Raw genomic sequence first — 19,384 nt, forward strand, 5'->3', positions numbered from 1 at the left:
TAAGACGGTCTTAAATATAAGAACTGACTATGAATACCGGCTATAGACTGGATTGAGTATTGCGAGCATAGACATAGGCCGGTATTCATAGGCCGGTATTCATAGTCAGTTCTTATATTTAAGACCGTCTTAAGCGGCACCCTAAGATGTCCTAAACCAATCACAGAGCCGTATTAGCATCTTAAGACATTACTTAAAGGGCATTCTACAATGGCAGTAGGATGGCAGTAAAATTTTAAGAGTTGGTTTTAAGAGCAAATGGGAATTGCCCATTTCGTTACTCTCGGTCTTTACATCACTAAGTGCCGGTCTACAATACGTGATTTAAGCTCTAAGCCTTAAGAAATTGACCAATCACAGTCAAGTATGAGGAGAATACTCAACTGTGATTAGTCAATTTCTTAAGGCTTAAGGCTTAAATCACTTATTGTAGACCGGCACTAAAGATGCACGTAGAAAAGGACATACTCTGTTTCTATTAGCATCTTAAGACATTACTTAAGACGGTCTTGAAATAAGAACTGACTATGAATACCGGCCCTACAGCCTTGTTACTGCCATTATAGAATGCCCTTAAAGCACGTATCAGACTACGCATTGAAAATTGAAGATTGAAGATTAAAGATTGGAATTTGACTAATCAGAACAAAAGGAACTAAAATTTCTTTGTCCTGATTGGTCAAATTTCAATCTTCAATCTTCAATCTCAATCTTCAATGCGTAGTCTGATACGGGCTTAAGACGGTCTTAAAATAAGAACTGACTATGAATACCGACCTATATCTGTCATTACATAGTCAATGAAGTGGTATCCAGTTACCCACGTCACTTATCAAATTCAAAATAAAACTCTCTGATTGGTCAATCGTACTGATTACCCTAGGCACTGATTGATATGATTGGTCATTTGCAACGTAGTCAAATGGACTAATAATTACGAATAGTTTGCAATATTTATTGTTACAATCTATGCTTATAGGAGCATTTGCAATGTTGTGATAAGTGCTACATGAGCACAAATATCCAGCGAAACAAGAAAAAAAAGGAAAAGTTTTATACAGAAGTTACATTTAAACTAAACGGTTTTAACTTCTTACATTTGTTGACTAATCAAATTTATATATAATTTATTTCGTTAATTTACAATAATTCTATGGCAAGTATAAAAGAATTGTAGCAAAATATATTTTTCTTTACATCACATATTTGTTACGTTGGTCCTATTATATATCACATGTAACAATAACAAAATGAATAATAACATTATAGTTAAATATAGTTGACAGTTTACACACTTATGCAATATTATAAATTTAACACATAAGTTTGATGAAACATACATATAGCGAACAAGAATGGAATGTGATACAAGCAAAACAATTATCAACATGGATATAATTAAAGAAGTTGCAATGGATGTGGAACTTGAAAAATCTACTGTCGATGACAGTTTAGTTATTAATGACGATAGTACTGTAGCACCAGTGATAATTGAAGAATTGGATGAAAGCGCTATTAATTCAATGGATATGGATATCAATGAATTTGTTGAAGCTAAAGCATTACAAATAGAAGAAGTTAAAGATGTTATTCCAAATTATATACCTTCTCCATCGTGTAGTTCTAACAAGGATATTATGGATACAGAAGATCAGGATATGTTACTAACTGCAGATGAGGAAGATCGATTGACAAAACAATTTTTAAATGGAGAATTAACATTTAGTGAATATTCATCGAGAATGGATCAGGATATAGATGTGGAAATAATAGAAAATGATAACTCTAGGTATGACTTGAAAAAAATATTGCAATAAAATTCCGAAATTATATTCAATTCTATTTTTAGAAAAAATATTGAAATGGATCGTGTTGTACAAAAGACTACAGAACAAAAAACAAGCAAAGTAAATGTGCAACAAGTGCGTCAGAGAAAGAAAAGACGTATTTTGCCACCAGTTTTACAAGGACTTATGGGTGAAGCAAATTTAAGATTTGCCAAAGGAGAAATAGACTTAGCAACCAAAATATGTATGGAAATTATTAGGCAAGTGCTTCTAATATATTATATTGATAATAATATGTATTATATTGATAATACATTTTTAAGTTTATATTACAAAAGATTATTTAAAAATATTAAACATTTGCTGATTATTTCTTCAGACAAGTACCAAGCGCCCCAGAACCGTTTCAGACATTAGCTATGATATACGAAAATGATCAACCAGAAAAGTCATTACAATTTTCTCTAATCGCTGCACATCTCAGTCCTAAAGATGCTGACCAGTGGATAAGATTAGCTAACATGTCACTAGATAGTAATGATATAAAACAAGCAATAACATGTTACTCTAAAGCGATTCAAGCGAGTCCAAAAGACATAAATTTATATGAGATACGAGCACAACTCCAAGAACAAAATGGAGATAAAAAGGCATATTTGCGAGGATATACAAGATTGATTCATCAATTGGAATCTGACGACGGTGAATATATATTGAAATATGCAAAAATATTAGCCAAACATCATATGCAAGAAAATAATAATGAACAAGCATTAGAAGCAATGGAGACCATTTTTGTTAAATGTCCTAATCTCATTACATTAGAAGAAGTTAATATCATGACTGAATTGTTAATAGCACTGAAACAATTCAATAAATGTTTAAATATATTAGTCAAATATACAGATATTAAGATACGATATAAGGAAAATAAAAAAACAGAACAAGAAAAAATAATTAACAGTGCAAAGCCTGAAGAGGAAGAAAAATTGAATAATTTGAAAAGAAAAGCTACATCTCCAGTAAAAAGCCAAAATATTGATGAAATAGAATCTTGTGAGGTACCAGATGATGTAGTTGTTGACTTAAAAGCAAAATTTCTTATAACTCTTATTGAATTGGATTATATTCAGTTAGCTGACGAACTTTTACGTAACTTTTACACTCATGAAAACCCAGAAATTTCTGGAGATCTCTTTCTAGATTTGGCAGAAGCATTAATGGACAAAAAAGAATTTCAGCGTGCATTAATTTTATTGGATCCATTAGTTGAAAGTTCAAATTTTAGTTTGGCTGCAGTTTGGCTAAGACATGCAGAATGTTGGGCTGGTTGCAATGACATGGATAAAGCCATAAAATCTTACGAAATTGTCCGAAAATTATCACCGCAGCATTTAGGCGCAAGAGTAGCTCTAGCTAAACTTTACAAAGAAGCAGAACATTATGATAAAGCAATAGAAGTTCTCTATCAAGATCCTGAATCTGATACATTAGATCCGGATGTTATCTATCAAAGAATATTACTACTTTATAAAGTTAGAAGATACGAAGAATATTTTACATCGGGAATGTTACTTCTTTCAAGGCATTGTATTAATATAAGGAGAAGGATTGAATTAAATGCAGTGGCACGCCCAACGGGTGTTCGGCAACGCCTTGAGAGTTTAAAACTTCGTCGCTTAGCATCTGGGGAAACATTAGAAGATGAAAACGCGCCAATATTTGCTGATAATACAAAACTGAGTGAAAAAAATGAATTTCTACTTTTTCTACAAATGTGCAAGCTAGCATATAAATTAAAAAAGTTTGGTTTTCTTCAAAGAATATGTTTTACTGCTTTGACAACAAAGCGATTTAAAAAGAGGAACTCCCATCTAATCTTCTTATGTTTAATTTCCTGTATACATAATGAAGATTCGTTTTATGGATATAATATCGTGCGAGACATCGTACGTGTCTGTCAAAGATCCAACTCGTGGAATTTATTAAATATAATTATTCAGAGAGCCCAAGATTTGAGGCATAACAGATTCATAATGCGATTACTTGGAAGAGAAGATGTATTTTCATATTTGCATATCATGCATGCAAATAACTGTCTTGTCTCAGGAACATACAAATATGCATTAAATGGTTATATTTCTCTATTTAAGGTAGCACCTAGTGCATTGTTAGCATTGTTAATAGGTGTTACACAATTACAAATGGCATGTCAAAAAATGTCAGCTAAGAAAAGTCAACTTGTAATTCAAGGTAAAAAAACTACACATATATACACGCAGGCACACGCACGCATGCATATATCAAATATAGAAAAATAGATTACCATAATTATTTAAAATTATACTTGTATACAGAGAATCTATCAAAATATTCCAATTAATGTGATAAGAATATTGATTTTAAAAATAATGTTTAGTGTGTACATTAATATATTAACATGTAATATAATAATATATACATTTATAATATATATTTTTTCAAAGCAACTTTTTTTTTATTTAGCATTAGCCTTTTTCAAAAAGTATATGCAACTACGTGGTAAAGATGGTAAACAGGAAACCTATTACAACATGGCGCGGGCATTTCATCAAATTGGTTTATTTCCATCTGCGATTCACTTCTATAAATTGGTCCTGGAAGAAGATCCGGGAGATTTAGTTAAACAGCACGCAAATCTTTTGGACTTAAAAAAAGAAGCAGCTTTCAATTTACATCTTATCTATCTGCAATCCGAAAATCATCTTCTTGCTAGAATGTATCTTGAAAATTATATCACGATTTAAATAACAAATGGCATGTCAAAAAATGTCAGCTAAGAAAAGTCAACTTGTAATTCAAGGTAAAAAACTACACATATATGCACGCAGGCACATGCATGGAGGCACATGCACGCATGCATATATCAAATATAGAAAAATAGATTACCATAATTATTTAAAATTATACTTGTATACAGAGAATCTATCAAAATATTCCAATTAATGTGATAAGAATATTATTTAAAAATAATGTTTAGTGTGTACATTAATATATTAACATGTAATTTAATAATATATACATTTATAATATATATTTTTTCAAAGTAACTTTTTTTTTTTATTTAGCATTAGCCTTTTTCAAAAAGTATATGCAACTACGTGGTAAAGATGGTAAACAGGAAACCTATTACAACATGGCGCGGGCATTTCATCAAATTGGTTTATTTCCATCTGCGATTCACTTCTATAAATTGGTCCTGGAAGAAGATCCGGGAGATTTAGTTAAACAGCACGCAAATCTTTTGGACTTAAAAAAAGAAGCAGCTTTCAATTTACATCTTATCTATCTGCAATCCGAAAATCATCTTCTTGCTAGAATGTATCTTGAAAATTATATCACGATTTAAATAAAAAATGTAAAATCTGAGTCGTCCAAGTGTGATAGAATTTGTACTTAATATACTGTTATGCCTCCGTAGAGTTTTATTATGTTATAATTCTACCTATTATTAATACAATTAATATTATAAAAAATCAGGAAATTAAAACATTTATGATTAAAATTTAATAAAATATACTGTCATATGATATGAGAAGAAAACATTCGAAATCTTCCATCTTTTTCTTAATTTACAATATTTTTCAACATATCTTTGTTATTGCTACATGTGATCATAACGTAACAATATAATTTTTTATCATGCAATCTTGAAATATATATATCCTATCAAAGTCCAGCTAATTTAAAGGTTCTTCTTTAGGATAATGGCCATTAATTTAGATGCTAAAATTGAATTTAAAGAATTGTGTAACATTTTGGAAAATGTTGCAAAGGCGCAAGGAATAAAAAAGAAAGCGCAAATCTTGCAAACATTTATCGATAGATGTCGAAATATTGGCAACAAACTGAAAACTGAATATCCCGAAACGGTATGTAATTACACCATTATATAATATATTATAAAGGGGAGACAATATATTTGTGATATGAGAATTTATTTATATAAGAAAAAATTTTAAATAAATTCTAATGAAAAGATTCTAATTTCGTCAAGAAATACTATTAAAACTTATGTTCATAATTTCTGACGATTCAATATGACTAGATGTAAATGAGAATATATCTTTTCAAAATTATTCTGTAACTTTCCAAAATAGTTTGATAGCAGAATTATAATGATTTAGTTTAATTTTGTCTCTCTCTCTCAGGATGTTTCGCTGTATCCAATATTAAGATTGATATTACCTCGTCTTGATCGAGAGCGTGGACCACATAATCTGAAAGCTCCTTCATTAGCAAGACTTTACGCTGATGTACATGGTTTTATGAAAAACAGCGACAATTATAAAAAGTTAGCAAATTACCGGTCAGTATCATGACTCTGTGTCAGATGATCAATTGAATAAATTGCGCGTTTACTAAATATATCGGAAGTAAAGCTCGAATTTAAAGTAAAATATATTACGTAAACAAGTATTAATCTGTCTAATATATACACGCATATATGTATATGATCTGTAAAAAAAATTTGATCTTTTTCTTTTAATTTTGTCAACAATATAAAAATATTATATTTTAGAGAACCTACGTCAGGCAAATTCGTAGGAAATGATTTTGCTGACCGAGCTTACTGGATTTTAAATAAAAGATTACCCAAAACAAGTACTGGCTTCACGATTGCACGAATGAATTTATTTCTCGATGATATATCGAAGAAAAAAGCAACAATGCAAGACAAAATTGAAACATTTAAAGTACTTTTCCGACACATCACGGGTTTCGAAATGAAATGGGTAACACGAATTGTAGTTAAGGACCTACGACTTGGCATAGGAACAAAACAGATATTGGACAGTCCGTAATTTCTTTTATCAGTAACGCAAAATATGTCGCAATAATCATAAAGATTAATCGATTTGTTTTTTTCAAGTTTATCATCAAGATGCGAATGAAAAGTTTCTCGTGACGAATGATTTGCGTGAGATTTGTAACCAGTTGCATGACCCTAAAACGAAAATAAAATGCGGCATACAAATATTTTCGCATTTCAAACCGATGCTCCTAGAGAGATGTGACATCGAGAATATCGAAAAGCTATTTCGGGATAATGACTTGTACTATGTACAAACTAAATATGATGGCGAGAGGTCGCAACTTCATATGAAAGATGGAAAATTCAAATATTTTACGCGTAGAGGATACGATATTACAAAAAATTCTGGGTATGGAGAAACCGGATCTTCAGGTATAACAAATCAAATGTTAAAAGTAGATTAAACATGGACTTTTCATGTAATTTTCTTGAATGGCTATATCAGATAGAACGTACGAACAAAAAAAAATATATACATATATATAAAATTTATTTCTCTAAAAGTGTAATAATTTTCGATATTCGCGTATAGGTTTCTTGACCAGTGTGTTTACGCGACGTTTAAATCCGAATTGTCATTCTTTTATATTGGACGGAGAATTAATAGGTTGGCATAAAGAGAAAGGAATATTTGGCACGAAAGGTATGAATTTCGACGTCAAGAATTTGTCGGCAAACAGTCGGCATCAACCGTGTTTCATTGCATTCGATGTTATTTTACACAATGACATTTTACTTGTTGATGTGCCTTATAAAGATCGACTAAAACTGCTCAATGATATATTCATCGAAGAAGAAGGTTCTTTAATTATATGTCGATCTTCTTTAATTTCGAATAGGTAGGATATCACTGTACGTTATAAGTGTGTTAAGTGTATCGTTTGAAAATTATTGAATATTTATAAATTAATTCTTTATTTTTTAATTAAAACCTTTCCGAAGTATAAAATATTGCTTTTTTTCAAGAAAAAATATCTGTAGCCTCTATATGTCGGAACTAAGTTAATGTAATAAATAGCTTTTAATTTTTTATTTTACTTTTCTCAACAAAGAGAGAGAGATAAAAATTAAATATTTATTATCTTTCTCTGCAAGGGAGGAATTGATAGAAGCATTCGATGAATGCCTCCGTAATGACGAAGAAGGGCTTGTTATAAAGAAACATGATATGAAATATAAACCGAATGTCCGAGATGGAGGCGGTTGTTATAAGATCAAAGCAGAGGTAAAACATATCAATCTTGGTCATTACACAAATATTTTAAGAGATTTAATTTTTTTACGATAAAGAGTTGCATGTTTAGAGAACAAATTGAAAATTTGTGTAGTACATGTAACGTCTTTTCGTCTAATTCTCGCGAAGAGAACACGCGAATTCACCAAAGAATCTATAATCGACGTGTGATATATATATATATATATACTATGGATAAAAATAACAATTAAAGTATTACTTCTCTCTCTCTGCAGTATTCTGATAATTTGGTACAAGATGTAGACCTGATTATACTTGGCGGTTATTACGGAGAGGGCAAATATACCGGAATAATTAAAAGCTTTGTGATAGGCGTTGCCGCTCCAACAAATAATAAAGAAGAATATCCATCGCGATTTCTCGCTGTAGCATCCGTAAGCAGTGGAATACGGGATCAAGAGTTGCGTAATCTCCAAACAAAATTTGCATCACATTGGATTAAAGAATGCCCTGAAAATATTACAGGCTTTAAGGTAAATTAATTATTATATATATATTATTTTATATTACTTAATACATTCACTTTGAATTATTCTATATTTCTCGATCGTTACATTTTACAGTGTTATTTACTTCTATAACACATACGCATCTTATTTAAATTATATTCCCTGTAGGGGAAACAGCCGGATGTGTGGATCCGTCCGGAAGATTCTATAATCCTGACGATACGAGCGACCGAAATGATACGCAGTAGTGAATCTCCCATTGGATACAGTTTGCGATTTCCTAGAGTTATAGATATCAGAATGGATAAGCCATGGTACAGTCAATGCACTAGTTCCGAACTTTTGTTATTAGTCAAAGTACGTATACACTGCTAGACGATAATTATATGCAACGCAAAAGTGACTATTATCATTTATAATATGACGCTTACAATTTATAACACAATTCGACTATTATAGAACAAGGGAATGATTCAAAAATTAACCAAGCGAGAAGCTACTTTGCGCGATGTAGACGAGGCACCAGTACCTAAATTACAAAAGACAATAAGTCGAAATAAACCAATTGAGTATAATGTATACAAAGAACGAATAGTACCGCTTACGCGACTATTAGATGGAAAGGAAATTTGTGTGATAAATGGTACCGATGAATTAGCGAAGGAGCAAATTGAGGAAATACTGCAGCAGCACAGCGCTAGAATTGTTCAGAATCCAATGAATACAACCTTCTGCGTGATAGTAGGCAATGACAGAACGGTAAGTTGTTATTATCGCGTATCTTAGGCTTGAATAACGTCTCACGGTAAATTAAGACAAGTTACGCGCAAACTATTTTTTTTTTTCAGATACGAGGGAAGGAAATGGTAAATAGTGGAAAATACGACGTTGTTACTTTGGACTGGTTTAAACGCGTTACCAATCGATCCGATTGCGTGATCTCATTAGGTGACTTTTTGCCGTGGGAATTATTGTGTAGTCGAGATATAACTAAGCATCGACTCGCGGAGAACTATGACGAATATTATGATAATTTTATTGTCGACGCGGACGAAGAGACTTTGAAGCGTTCTTTCGACAAGATTGGGAAACCGGTAATTTTCATCATCCAAAGTATTTGTCATTAAAAATAATTTTACATTATCGCACCCCAATCTAATTTTGCATAAATCATCTTCAGCTTGCGGATCAGTTTACCGTTGAGCAAGAAAAAAAAATGGACAAGGAATTATTCAATGGGAATGCATCGCCTTATTCACTGTTTAGAGATATAATTGGATTCTTCGAAAACCAATCGTATTGCGCTAAATTTAAATTCCGTTTCATGTCAGGTACGATTAAAGACAGTATCGATAATTCCGTTACGCATGTCTTTGTAGAGGGTAACGAAACAGATACTGTGGGAAATTTGAAAGCACATGATCTAGCGTCTGTAAAAATCGTTAAATGTAAATGGATCGAGGAATGTTTCCAAAATGGCCAAATATGTGATATTACAAACTATCTGATTGATTATTAGATGTATTAGATGTACTTAAAATATACGTAAAAATAAATATACCGAAAAAGAGTTTCATAATACGAAGAAATGTTACATGTGTATTTTCGACGGAAACCTACGATGTATTCATGGAATCGTTTCAACTCACATTTTCGTGAAGCACTGAGAAACTAGGTACTAGGCGGAGTGACAGTCGGACAGTTCGCTCATTTAACATCTTCCCGTTTCGAAATATTTCTTCTTGACTCGGACTGCCACCCTTACCCATCTCGTTTTATTTCATCGGAATGCGCGCAAAATACGAAGCGAAAGAGACGCAGCTGCGACGTTCCTCTCACAAAGCCTGCCATTCAGAGAGATCTCACGTAGATTAGCGCGGAAAGATCGCGGAAAGATTCGAGATATGAATACATCGAAAATACGTAAAGTACGAGCGAGAGATATACTTTCATCATCGATATTTGATTTGATCTTCAATCTCCTTATTATTCTTTCATAGATTTTTTTTAAGAATCATTATATTACTCTAAAAAAATATCTTTTTATTCCAAGAAAATAAATAAAAAGCGAGGTACCCTTTATGTGAGATATTTACGATAATGTAAAATGAGTATTCCTATTAAGAAACAGCTAATTAATGCGAATGCGTATTTTTTATTTTATATTTTGTTTTATTCAATGAATATGTAAATAAGACCTGCCGAAAGAATCCTGATTCACGTGATTGAAAACATATATTATACACGCATCGGTTAGGCCAAGCATCCATCTCGTTAGCAACTAGAGGAGGTGTCTCTAGTCAGGTCAGTATAAATAATATATGAATATGACTGACGTTCTGCCCGCGCAAAATCTACTTATAGACTCTTCACCTACAGATGGGACGCGTATTAATCGAGTTTCAGATTTTCGGAGCGTGCGACCGGGCGTGTCACTCTTGCAGTATGTCGAATTTATTCATAGAATCCCTAACTCGCCAGTTGCCAATTATATGTAGAGAGTTACTCGTAACCGTTGTCTATCGCGCTTAATGGCATGATAACGCATGATGGCAATATACGTAATGGCAACACGATCCATGCCCCACAAATCGATACATATAATTCGTCAGATTGCTCTATTGGAAATGTACATGGCTGAAGCTCTTTTTCTATATCTCTTTCGCTCTTTCTTTAGCTATGATAATAATACGACTCTTACTTTTAAAAGTAAATTCGCATACACAGCTTTAAAATATTTGTTTAGGATACAATTGTATCTTTTTTTATATTTTTCAAAGTCAGATCTGTATATAATTAAGATCAATATATGACATTTTCTTACAATCAACAATAGAAAATGCATAAATAGAATTTTTAATTGTAAGTAATTTTGTATTTTGTTTTCTTATAATTTCCTACGTTTATTCTTTGACACATTAACGGTGATTAAATGAATCGTAAGTGTTCCGCTAGAAAATAGAGGGCAAATGATTACCTGCTTTAGATGAGAGACCTTACAATAATGCACATCGCAAAAGGCTGTCGTTACCATTTTCTTTTTCTTAGTTCGAATTTCTTCTGATGCAGCATCGACTTCTCGCACAATTATCCTTATTATATTCATTTGCAATTACCGGTATCATACAATCATCATCCTGCAACCTATTAAAAAATTATAAAGTTTATATAATCAATGATGTAATTATTTGCGCCAATGATATAATTAACAATGTTCTACACATTAAAACATTTATAAACATATTAATCTCTACGTTTGAAAAATTAACTGAAGAGCAATAAAAACTTACAATCGTGTTGGCTTGTTGCACCCACACGCGTAACGTATATTTCGCATCCTATATTGGACATGAAAATATAAATGACAGTGTTGTTTTAATAATGGTACGATTTTATTTTCTAGTTTAATTTGCAAAATATGAGAAATTTTCAAAAGTAAAGAAAAACGATAGAAGAGAGAAATTCTTGAAAATTAAATATATATATTGAAAAGTCTATACAATTGATTACGAATATTTGATTTTGACAGACTTTTGCCCTTAAGTTATCATTATTTCTTTAATGCTAATATTTTATAGACACAAAAGAATAATACTTCTAAATTGACGAAGCGCTGAGGAATTTCATCGACTTACCCTTTTGCACATCCACATCTGTCCGCTCGTCTAATGCATAGAAATTATTAATTGTGTATTATTAATTTTGATAATGTCCTAATTATGGTATTAATGATTATACGTTCATCGTCTCGTGATATCTTTGCCAAATATGTGATTTTTGATACTTTTCGGCACGCTTATACTTATTATTACATGCTTTTTAAATTGCATGACATACGCTAGACATACATACTCCAATAAAGTGAAATAAAGTGTTTTACTGAAATAAAAGCTCTTTAGGAAGATGCGCGTGTATGATCAACGTGACTCACTTTTCGCTTTCCTGCCTCAGTAATTCTCTCATTCTGGCATCGCACACACAACTTTTCTCACTGTCGGACAAAAACAGGATTATTTCTGACATCATTATTCGTCGTTTTGGTTTGGTCCGGCCCCATATGTTGAAGAAGCTCACTTTTCTTTTAAGAGGCCGACGTAAAGGTATAGTATTGCAGTAAAACCGATAATGAATTTTCCAAGATACCAAGCAAAATTGGTCGTGCAGTGTGGCATCGCGAATATTCCGAATCATTGAGTCAATAGCTCAATTCACTTGACATATTTTTTAATATTTAGACAAAGCTATTGATATTTTACTTTTTCATTCTTCAACCATGTTATATAAAGCGGTTAAACGAAGCGTATACGGAAACAAATGATAAATTTGCCTCTCAACGCGTGTGTCAAAAATCTTGCAAAATTTCACGCGCTATCTAATTTATTCGTTTTTGTAGACTGACACGATTTATTCGATCCGTATTTTACGATACGGATGTGTAAGTTCTGTAACACGCGTCATTTCAAAACATTTTGTAAGTGACGTTTCCTTAACGAAAATTTGTTACAAACCCATATAGCGTGTCTCATCCTTGCAATTTTTAGCTTTTTAACTGTAAAAAGGAAAGGCAATGAAACTATTAAATTTTTTATATTAAAAGCGAATTGTGTCATTTACTTCGATCAATTGTTTCGTGGTCGATGTCTTTTCGAAAGAATCATATAAGACAAGTGTCGATTTGGATATTTGGAGGTGTAACATCGCGTCTCAGAGCTTCTTCGTGGTCTCTACCAAGGCGAGACTAAGGCAAGAAAGATGTTGAATGACCTGTCAACATATTTGCCGTCTTGACAACACCCTCGGGCTGAACTGTCCAGGAGCGAAGGAAAAAGGAAAAAGTGTCCACGAGATGACACCCCTTCGTTCCACGCTCATTAGGATGAATTCCTCGGTCACGTGTCACGCGTGCTTACTGGCATATGTAAATTTAAATCAGTCTAACTGTACGATTTTAGGAGAACGAAAAAAATAACGTGAAGAAACGTGTTATACAGAAGGCTTCTTATATATCGTTCAATTTACAGTAAATTAGAGAACCATATGATCAGGCATTAATATTATTAATTGAAAAAAAACAACTAATTTAAAAAAAAAAAAACAATAGCATAGCATTTAAAATTTAAAAATTTTTGAATGAGTTAAAGTTGAAAATTTTATGGAAAACAATTTGCATTTTCTTTCAGTGATAAAATTTCTGTAGAGAAAGAATACAATTTAGTTGCACTAAGATGTTTACATCACCCAGCAAAATTAGCTGTCATATATACACGATCGAAATAATAGTGCAATCTCTTTCGTTCTCTTTTATTCACACATTGTGTTGTTCACTGCAAAAATAGAAGACAGACTATCTCGTTTTACCAACAACGTTGTGCGCCAGCAGCTGCAACCATATGGCATTCTTTCTGTGATCTTGCTCTAAGAGCTCGTTAATACGATCCTCTCGGATGTTGCCAACACACAGTTAATATTAGTTTCGAGTATGTTTTCTTAATGTATGAATGACACCGCCGACTTCCACCAGGGTCTTCCTCGATAACCACCTGGTTAACATCCTGTGTATTCAATGTTATTTCTAAAAGGATATTTTGCATCGAGTTGTGTGTGTGTGTGCTATATCTTAATCGTGTCATTTTTCTCTCTAAACAAGATTAAATAAAAATATTTGTCATCAACAAGAATAAATTAATAACATAAATAAATATATAAATACAAATAAGATTAAATAGCAATTGGGATTAAATATAAAAATTGTTATTATAGAAAAAAGATATCGGTGCGATTGTAACTCCTTCCAAGCAATTGTGAAAGATGACAAACTTGAAAAATTAATGATTTCTTGATTTAAAAATGATTAATTTTCCAATTAAACTTTGCTTCACATATGTATACCTATGTATGTACACATGCCAGCCTTCACAACTAACATATCATCGATACGTTTCCATCACGCAGGTTCTAATCAAAGAAGCTAGTACGTTAACAAAAGATTTTTCTTTCGTAGAGTTACTCATAACAAGAAGACGAAGAGAAACATGGTGGTCCATTGGTTCGCAGCCGGCGAAAGCGGCGGGGTTTCTTGAGCTTTCGAGCCAATGGAAACACGTCGACCTGCTAAAAATACATTTTGAATCAGTAGGAGGAGATGAGACAACACACCTCCTTTACGGAGAGATACAAGAAATATTCTTACAAGTATATATCTCATCCAGAGTAGGACGTCGCGGTAACTCAGTCGACTCACCCGAGAAGAGTTAAACGGATACAATAAGCTACAATTAACTTGAATCAAGAAATCATGTGTCTCGCGATCTAATCGGGGATCGTTAATAAAATAAACAAAAATATTTCGAAAAGGTACAAATATTAAAACTAAGCGCAAAACGATGTGTGCAAATTCATTGTGCTATTTGAAAACCGACACGATCAATAAAAAAACAACTATGTAATGATAAAAAATCGATCGATTAAAAAATCATCGTATATAAGAAGAATAAAATCGATAACATGTAGAATATTTCAAATACAACTTACTCAGAAGAGAAATCAGTTTTTTAAACTAAGCGCACGATATCCTAGATTATCTTCTCACGATTGCGCATAGTGGAACATTCTGTTTAAAACATTGATTGCATATTAAGATCTGTACTTAATATTCTTCGTTAATTGTTGGCCAAACAATTCTTAATTAGAATTGATATATTCCAACGAATAAATATATATGTCATTTGAGAGATAATATAAAAATCAAGATGAAAACTGGCGGAGGCACTTCAAATCATCGCTCGAATCCAAACATGGAGCAACGTTTAAGAAGTCCAAAGTGCGCGAGATGTCGAAACCATGGTGTAATATCCGGTTTGAAGGGTCACAAGAGATCCTGCGCGTGGAAAGATTGCCGATGTCCCTGTTGTTTGTTAGTCGTCGAAAGACAGCGGGTAATGGCAGCGCAAGTTGCTCTACGTAGGCAACAACAAGCGCAAGGTGACAATCTTCATCTATCTTCGACGAATAAGGTATCAACAGACACCGCAAATCCTCCTTATTATATTAAAGCGAAATACGACGAGTCGGACGCTGCCTGTCTTGGTAAAAGAGCTAAGAATTTTCAAAGGCATCATTTACATTTCACGCAGACGAGTATTAGCGTGACGCAGGGTTTCTACGGATTAAATGCCGTACATAATTTACCTAGCACGTGTGAGTATTTACATTTCCATAGACATCTCATTCTCCTTGACATTTTAGTAAATTTTATTTCGTTTTATTTCGCCCGAAAATAAGTTTTTCATATATTGATAGATCGATGTACATATCGATATACATCGATATATATACACATCAATATTTCAAATATATAAAAGCTACTCTCAAGATATTAAAAACTATCTGACAAATTTGGTCGAATTTTATATTGATAAAAATTTAATAAAAAGCTTGATTATGCAGAGATTTAATATTTAGATATCCAAAAAAAACAACCTTTTAATTTTAAATTTGTTTTCACTATACACGCTTTTATAATATAGCGTATATAATGTATTTGGTAAACACTTTCCATAGATTCCATAAATTGTCTGATTATTGATATATAACTTATTTAATATACAGTTTTAATCAGTTATATTGTATTAAATTGTTTATATTTAAACATAAATATTCTAATATGTGTCACAAACTTTTCATATAACTTTATATTATTATATAAAAAATTTTATATTATTATATTATTATTATATTATATATTAAGCATATATTAATTCTTCCATTTTTCTTTACATCTTATTTAACATAATCATATATGTAACAATTTAATAAAGAATGTTTGTAAATTTCCACTTTGATATGTGCGTTGTCGATAGACGCGTTATGCTTTAAAATATCTTTATAATTACTTACAAAGGATTGTTTGCACATTTCAGTATCAACGCATCCGCGTTTGTTGACTTTATCCTCTCTCGGATGCGATCAAAAACAAGAAGCTGAACCCACATTGAAAGTACAATCTTTCCATTCTGCATATCCAACAATTCCCTGGTTCAATGAGGTAACGCAATCGTATATAGCGAATGGAGACTTGAATAATTTTATTTCTACGAGAGATTTGCAGGATTGTCCTACTACAAACAATGAACCTTGTTTAGAAAAGAAAGCACCAATTTCGTTCAGCGTGGAATCTATTATCGGTACAAAGTGATATTCCGATATCCGTATATTTTAACCGTTTGAGTAGCATGGAGGAGCTAACAAATTCTCCGACAATTCGATTTGATCTGAGAATAGCACTCTATACACGGCGACAAAGTGCGACTATCGGACATCAAGAGTAGCCGTTAATAAGATGCATTTAATACAACAAACTGTGTAATACTGAATAATGTTAAAATTTCAATAAAATTCAAGAAGCAATGTTTTTTGATATTCAAACGGTTAATCGCGATGATAAAAATACATATATACAAATCAAACAATTGTGCAAATTATTTGATAGCAATCGTATGTGCTTAATCAATTTTCTAGCATATTATAATGAGATTTCTTTTATTGGCTATATATATAAAAGAAAATTTTAACAATACTTAAATAGAATTTATTGTTTTATACATAAATACCAATTCTAGCAAATATATTGAATATATTAATAGCAATAACAACACAAAATTGTCTGCTGCATCCATATTTCTTTGATGTGGCCAAACTGAGCATTAACGATTCTGCGTATCGTCCATCAAAAATTATAAATTACGCGATATCGTAATAGATATGATATTATTTTAAGGCACAAACATGATATTACTTATTGTTTTCAAGTGTTTTGCTGCAACGTTTCATGTATATATCCATTTCAGAAAAGTCGGACAAAGTATTATAAATAATTTCATATAAAACACATGGCCACTGCTTCTCTAGAAACTGTAACTTTTGTATAGCATTTATAGTAAGATTGATTAAATTTAGGAAGTGCATTTTTCCTTTGTGTCTCCAGATAAGATCTTCCTATAAACATATTGTAAAAATACTCCAATCTCAAAACGTTAACGTTTATATTATTATCATGTACACAAATATTATATTTCTTGTAAAGTTTAATATAAAGAATCTTATAATATAAAGTATAAAGTGACATATGTATTTTTCTTACCTGTGTTACGTTTCCTTTTCTCCATTGTAACGCTTCCTTGGCAACAACACTTCTAAGTGCCGGGTCACAGTTGAACAGAAATTGTTTGGCAGTAATCTGTTGTCCGTTTTGCCTTTGCACTTTTTCTAGATGAAGTCTTTGTAATAAAGGTTGTAATAAAGAATCCTTTATATTATTATATAAAAAATTTTATATTATTATATTATTATTATATTATATATTAAGCATATATTAATTCTTCCATTTTTCTTTACATCTTATTTAACATAATCATATATGTAACAATTTAATAAAGAATGTTTGTAAATTTCCACTTTGATATGTGCGTTGTCGATAGACGCGTTATGCTTTAAAATATCTTTATAATTACTTACAAAGGATTGTTTGCACATTTCAGTATCAACGCATCCGCGTTTGTTGACTTTATCCTCTCTCGGATGCGATCAAAAACAAGAAGCTGAACCCACATTGAAAGTACAATCTTTCCATTCTGCATATCCAACAATTCCCTGGTTCAATGAGGTAACGCAATCGTATATAGCGAATGGAGACTTGAATAATTTTATTTCTACGAGAGATTTGCAGGATTGTCCTACTACAAACAATGAACCTTGTTTAGAAAAGAAAGCACCAATTTCGTTCAGCGTGGAATCTATTATCGGTACAAAGTGATATTCCGATATCCGTATATTTTAACCGTTTGAGTAGCATGGAGGAGCTAACAAATTCTCCGACAATTCGATTTGATCTGAGAATAGCACTCTATACACGGCGACAAAGTGCGACTATCGGACATCAAGAGTAGCCGTTAATAAGATGCATTTAATACAACAAACTGTGTAATACTGAATAATGTTAAAATTTCAATAAAATTCAAGAAGCAATGTTTTTTGATATTCAAACGGTTAATCGCGATGATAAAAATACATATATACAAATCAAACAATTGTGCAAATTATTTGATAGCAATCGTATGTGCTTAATCAATTTTCTAGCATATTATAATGAGATTTCTTTTATTGGCTATATATATAAAAGAAAATTTTAACAATACTTAAATAGAATTTATTGTTTTATACATAAATACCAATTCTAGCAAATATATTGAATATATTAATAGCAATAACAACACAAAATTGTCTGCTGCATCCATATTTCTTTGATGTGGCCAAACTGAGCATTAACGATTCTGCGTATCGTCCATCAAAAATTATAAATTACGCGATATCGTAATAGATATGATATTATTTTAAGGCACAAACATGATATTACTTATTGTTTTCAAGTGTTTTGCTGCAACGTTTCATGTATATATCCATTTCAGAAAAGTCGGACAAAGTATTATAAATAATTTCATATAAAACACATGGCCACTGCTTCTCTAGAAACTGTAACTTTTGTATAGCATTTATAGTAAGATTGATTAAATTTAGGAAGTGCATTTTTCCTTTGTGTCTCCAGATAAGATCTTCCTATAAACATATTGTAAAAATACTCCAATCTCAAAACGTTAACGTTTATATTATTATCATGTACACAAATATTATATTTCTTGTAAAGTTTAATATAAAGAATCTTATAATATAAAGTATAAAGTGACATATGTATTTTTCTTACCTGTGTTACGTTTCCTTTTCTCCATTGTAACGCTTCCTTGGCAACAACACTTCTAAGTGCCGGGTCACAGTTGAACAGAAATTGTTTGGCAGTAATCTGTTGTCCGTTTTGCCTTTGCACTTTTTCTAGATGAAGTCTTTGTAATAAAGGTTGTAATAAAGAATCTGGCAGTGAACACATTACTATATCTATAAGACCAGCATATTCCTGATTTGCAAGTTCAATCTCTTCAGCTGTAATCTATAAAAATATTAAATTTTAATTTAAGACAAAAATAATATG

The 19,384-nt window shown here is 31.7% G+C and overlaps 5 protein-coding genes across 15 annotated transcripts in view; 3 read left to right on the top strand and 2 right to left on the bottom strand.

Annotated features, from left to right (window-relative positions):
* Positions 1 to 786: 786 nt before the first annotated feature.
* Positions 787 to 9,931, top strand: LOC115244300 (DNA ligase 4). The gene is made up of 12 exons (XM_029821863.1): positions 787 to 1,156; positions 5,530 to 5,698; positions 5,978 to 6,135; positions 6,349 to 6,623; positions 6,700 to 7,014; positions 7,175 to 7,481; positions 7,738 to 7,867; positions 8,113 to 8,370; positions 8,515 to 8,703; positions 8,806 to 9,105; positions 9,195 to 9,440; positions 9,527 to 9,931. The coding sequence occupies exons 2-12, from the start codon at positions 5,534 to 5,536 to the stop codon at positions 9,863 to 9,865; spliced, it is 2,682 nt and encodes an 893-aa protein (XP_029677723.1). The 5' UTR covers positions 787 to 1,156; positions 5,530 to 5,533; the 3' UTR covers positions 9,866 to 9,931.
* Positions 1,151 to 4,574, top strand: LOC115244299 (general transcription factor 3C polypeptide 3). The gene is made up of 4 exons (XM_029821862.1): positions 1,151 to 1,789; positions 1,850 to 2,047; positions 2,167 to 4,040; positions 4,293 to 4,574. Exons 1-4 carry the CDS (start codon positions 1,356 to 1,358, stop codon positions 4,571 to 4,573), a joined length of 2,787 nt encoding a protein of 928 aa, XP_029677722.1. The 5' UTR covers positions 1,151 to 1,355; the 3' UTR covers position 4,574.
* A 511-nt stretch (positions 9,932 to 10,442) lies between the features above and the next one.
* LOC115244302 lies at positions 10,443 to 14,936 on the bottom strand. 4 transcript variants are annotated; one of them, XM_029821871.1, is made up of 6 exons: positions 14,878 to 14,936; positions 12,421 to 13,984; positions 12,278 to 12,337; positions 11,982 to 12,011; positions 11,637 to 11,684; positions 10,443 to 11,490 (listed from the first exon to the last, which is right to left on the bottom strand). In XM_029821871.1, the coding sequence occupies exons 2-6, from the start codon at positions 12,516 to 12,518 to the stop codon at positions 11,391 to 11,393; spliced, it is 336 nt and encodes a 111-aa protein (XP_029677731.1). In that variant the 5' UTR covers positions 12,519 to 13,984; positions 14,878 to 14,936; the 3' UTR covers positions 10,443 to 11,390. The 4 variants fall into 4 exon arrangements, with proteins under 4 accessions (XP_029677731.1, XP_029677730.1, XP_029677729.1 ...); XM_029821870.1 differs by lacking the exon at positions 14,878 to 14,936 and adding an exon at positions 14,236 to 14,294; XM_029821869.1 differs by lacking the exon at positions 14,878 to 14,936 and having other exon boundaries at positions 10,443 to 11,297; positions 11,378 to 11,490; positions 12,278 to 12,550.
* Positions 14,087 to 16,933, top strand: LOC115244301. 3 transcript variants are annotated; one of them, XM_029821864.1, is made up of 3 exons: positions 14,087 to 15,543; positions 16,266 to 16,390; positions 16,488 to 16,933. In XM_029821864.1, exons 1-3 carry the CDS (start codon positions 15,096 to 15,098, stop codon positions 16,671 to 16,673), a joined length of 759 nt encoding a protein of 252 aa, XP_029677724.1. In that variant the 5' UTR covers positions 14,087 to 15,095; the 3' UTR covers positions 16,674 to 16,933. The 3 variants fall into 3 exon arrangements, with proteins under 3 accessions (XP_029677724.1, XP_029677727.1, XP_029677726.1); XM_029821867.1 differs by having other exon boundaries at positions 16,454 to 16,845; XM_029821866.1 differs by having other exon boundaries at positions 16,266 to 16,845.
* LOC115244298 (leucine-rich repeat-containing protein 49) overlaps positions 16,331 to 19,384 on the bottom strand; it is a 7,023-nt gene continuing 3,969 nt past the window's right edge. For 2 of the 6 annotated variants that reach the window (XM_029821861.1, XM_029821855.1), the window contains exons 6-7: positions 19,103 to 19,342; positions 18,485 to 18,957 (exon numbers count right to left, since the gene is read on the bottom strand). In XM_029821861.1, the coding sequence (XP_029677721.1) occupies positions 18,754 to 18,957; positions 19,103 to 19,342 (444 nt within the window). In that variant the 3' untranslated portion in view covers positions 18,485 to 18,753. Of the gene's footprint in view, positions 16,464 to 16,867; positions 17,341 to 17,485; positions 17,651 to 17,947; positions 18,081 to 18,484; positions 18,958 to 19,102; positions 19,343 to 19,384 lie in introns of those variants that run through there. The other 4 variants (XM_029821860.1, XM_029821858.1, XM_029821857.1 and 1 more) reach the window with 4 other exon arrangements.

The sequence above is a fragment of the Formica exsecta genome, unplaced genomic scaffold, assembly GCF_003651465.1.
Source record: "Formica exsecta isolate Colony F162 unplaced genomic scaffold, ASM365146v1 scaffold80, whole genome shotgun sequence".
NCBI classification, from domain to species: Eukaryota; Metazoa; Arthropoda; class Insecta; order Hymenoptera; family Formicidae; genus Formica; species Formica exsecta.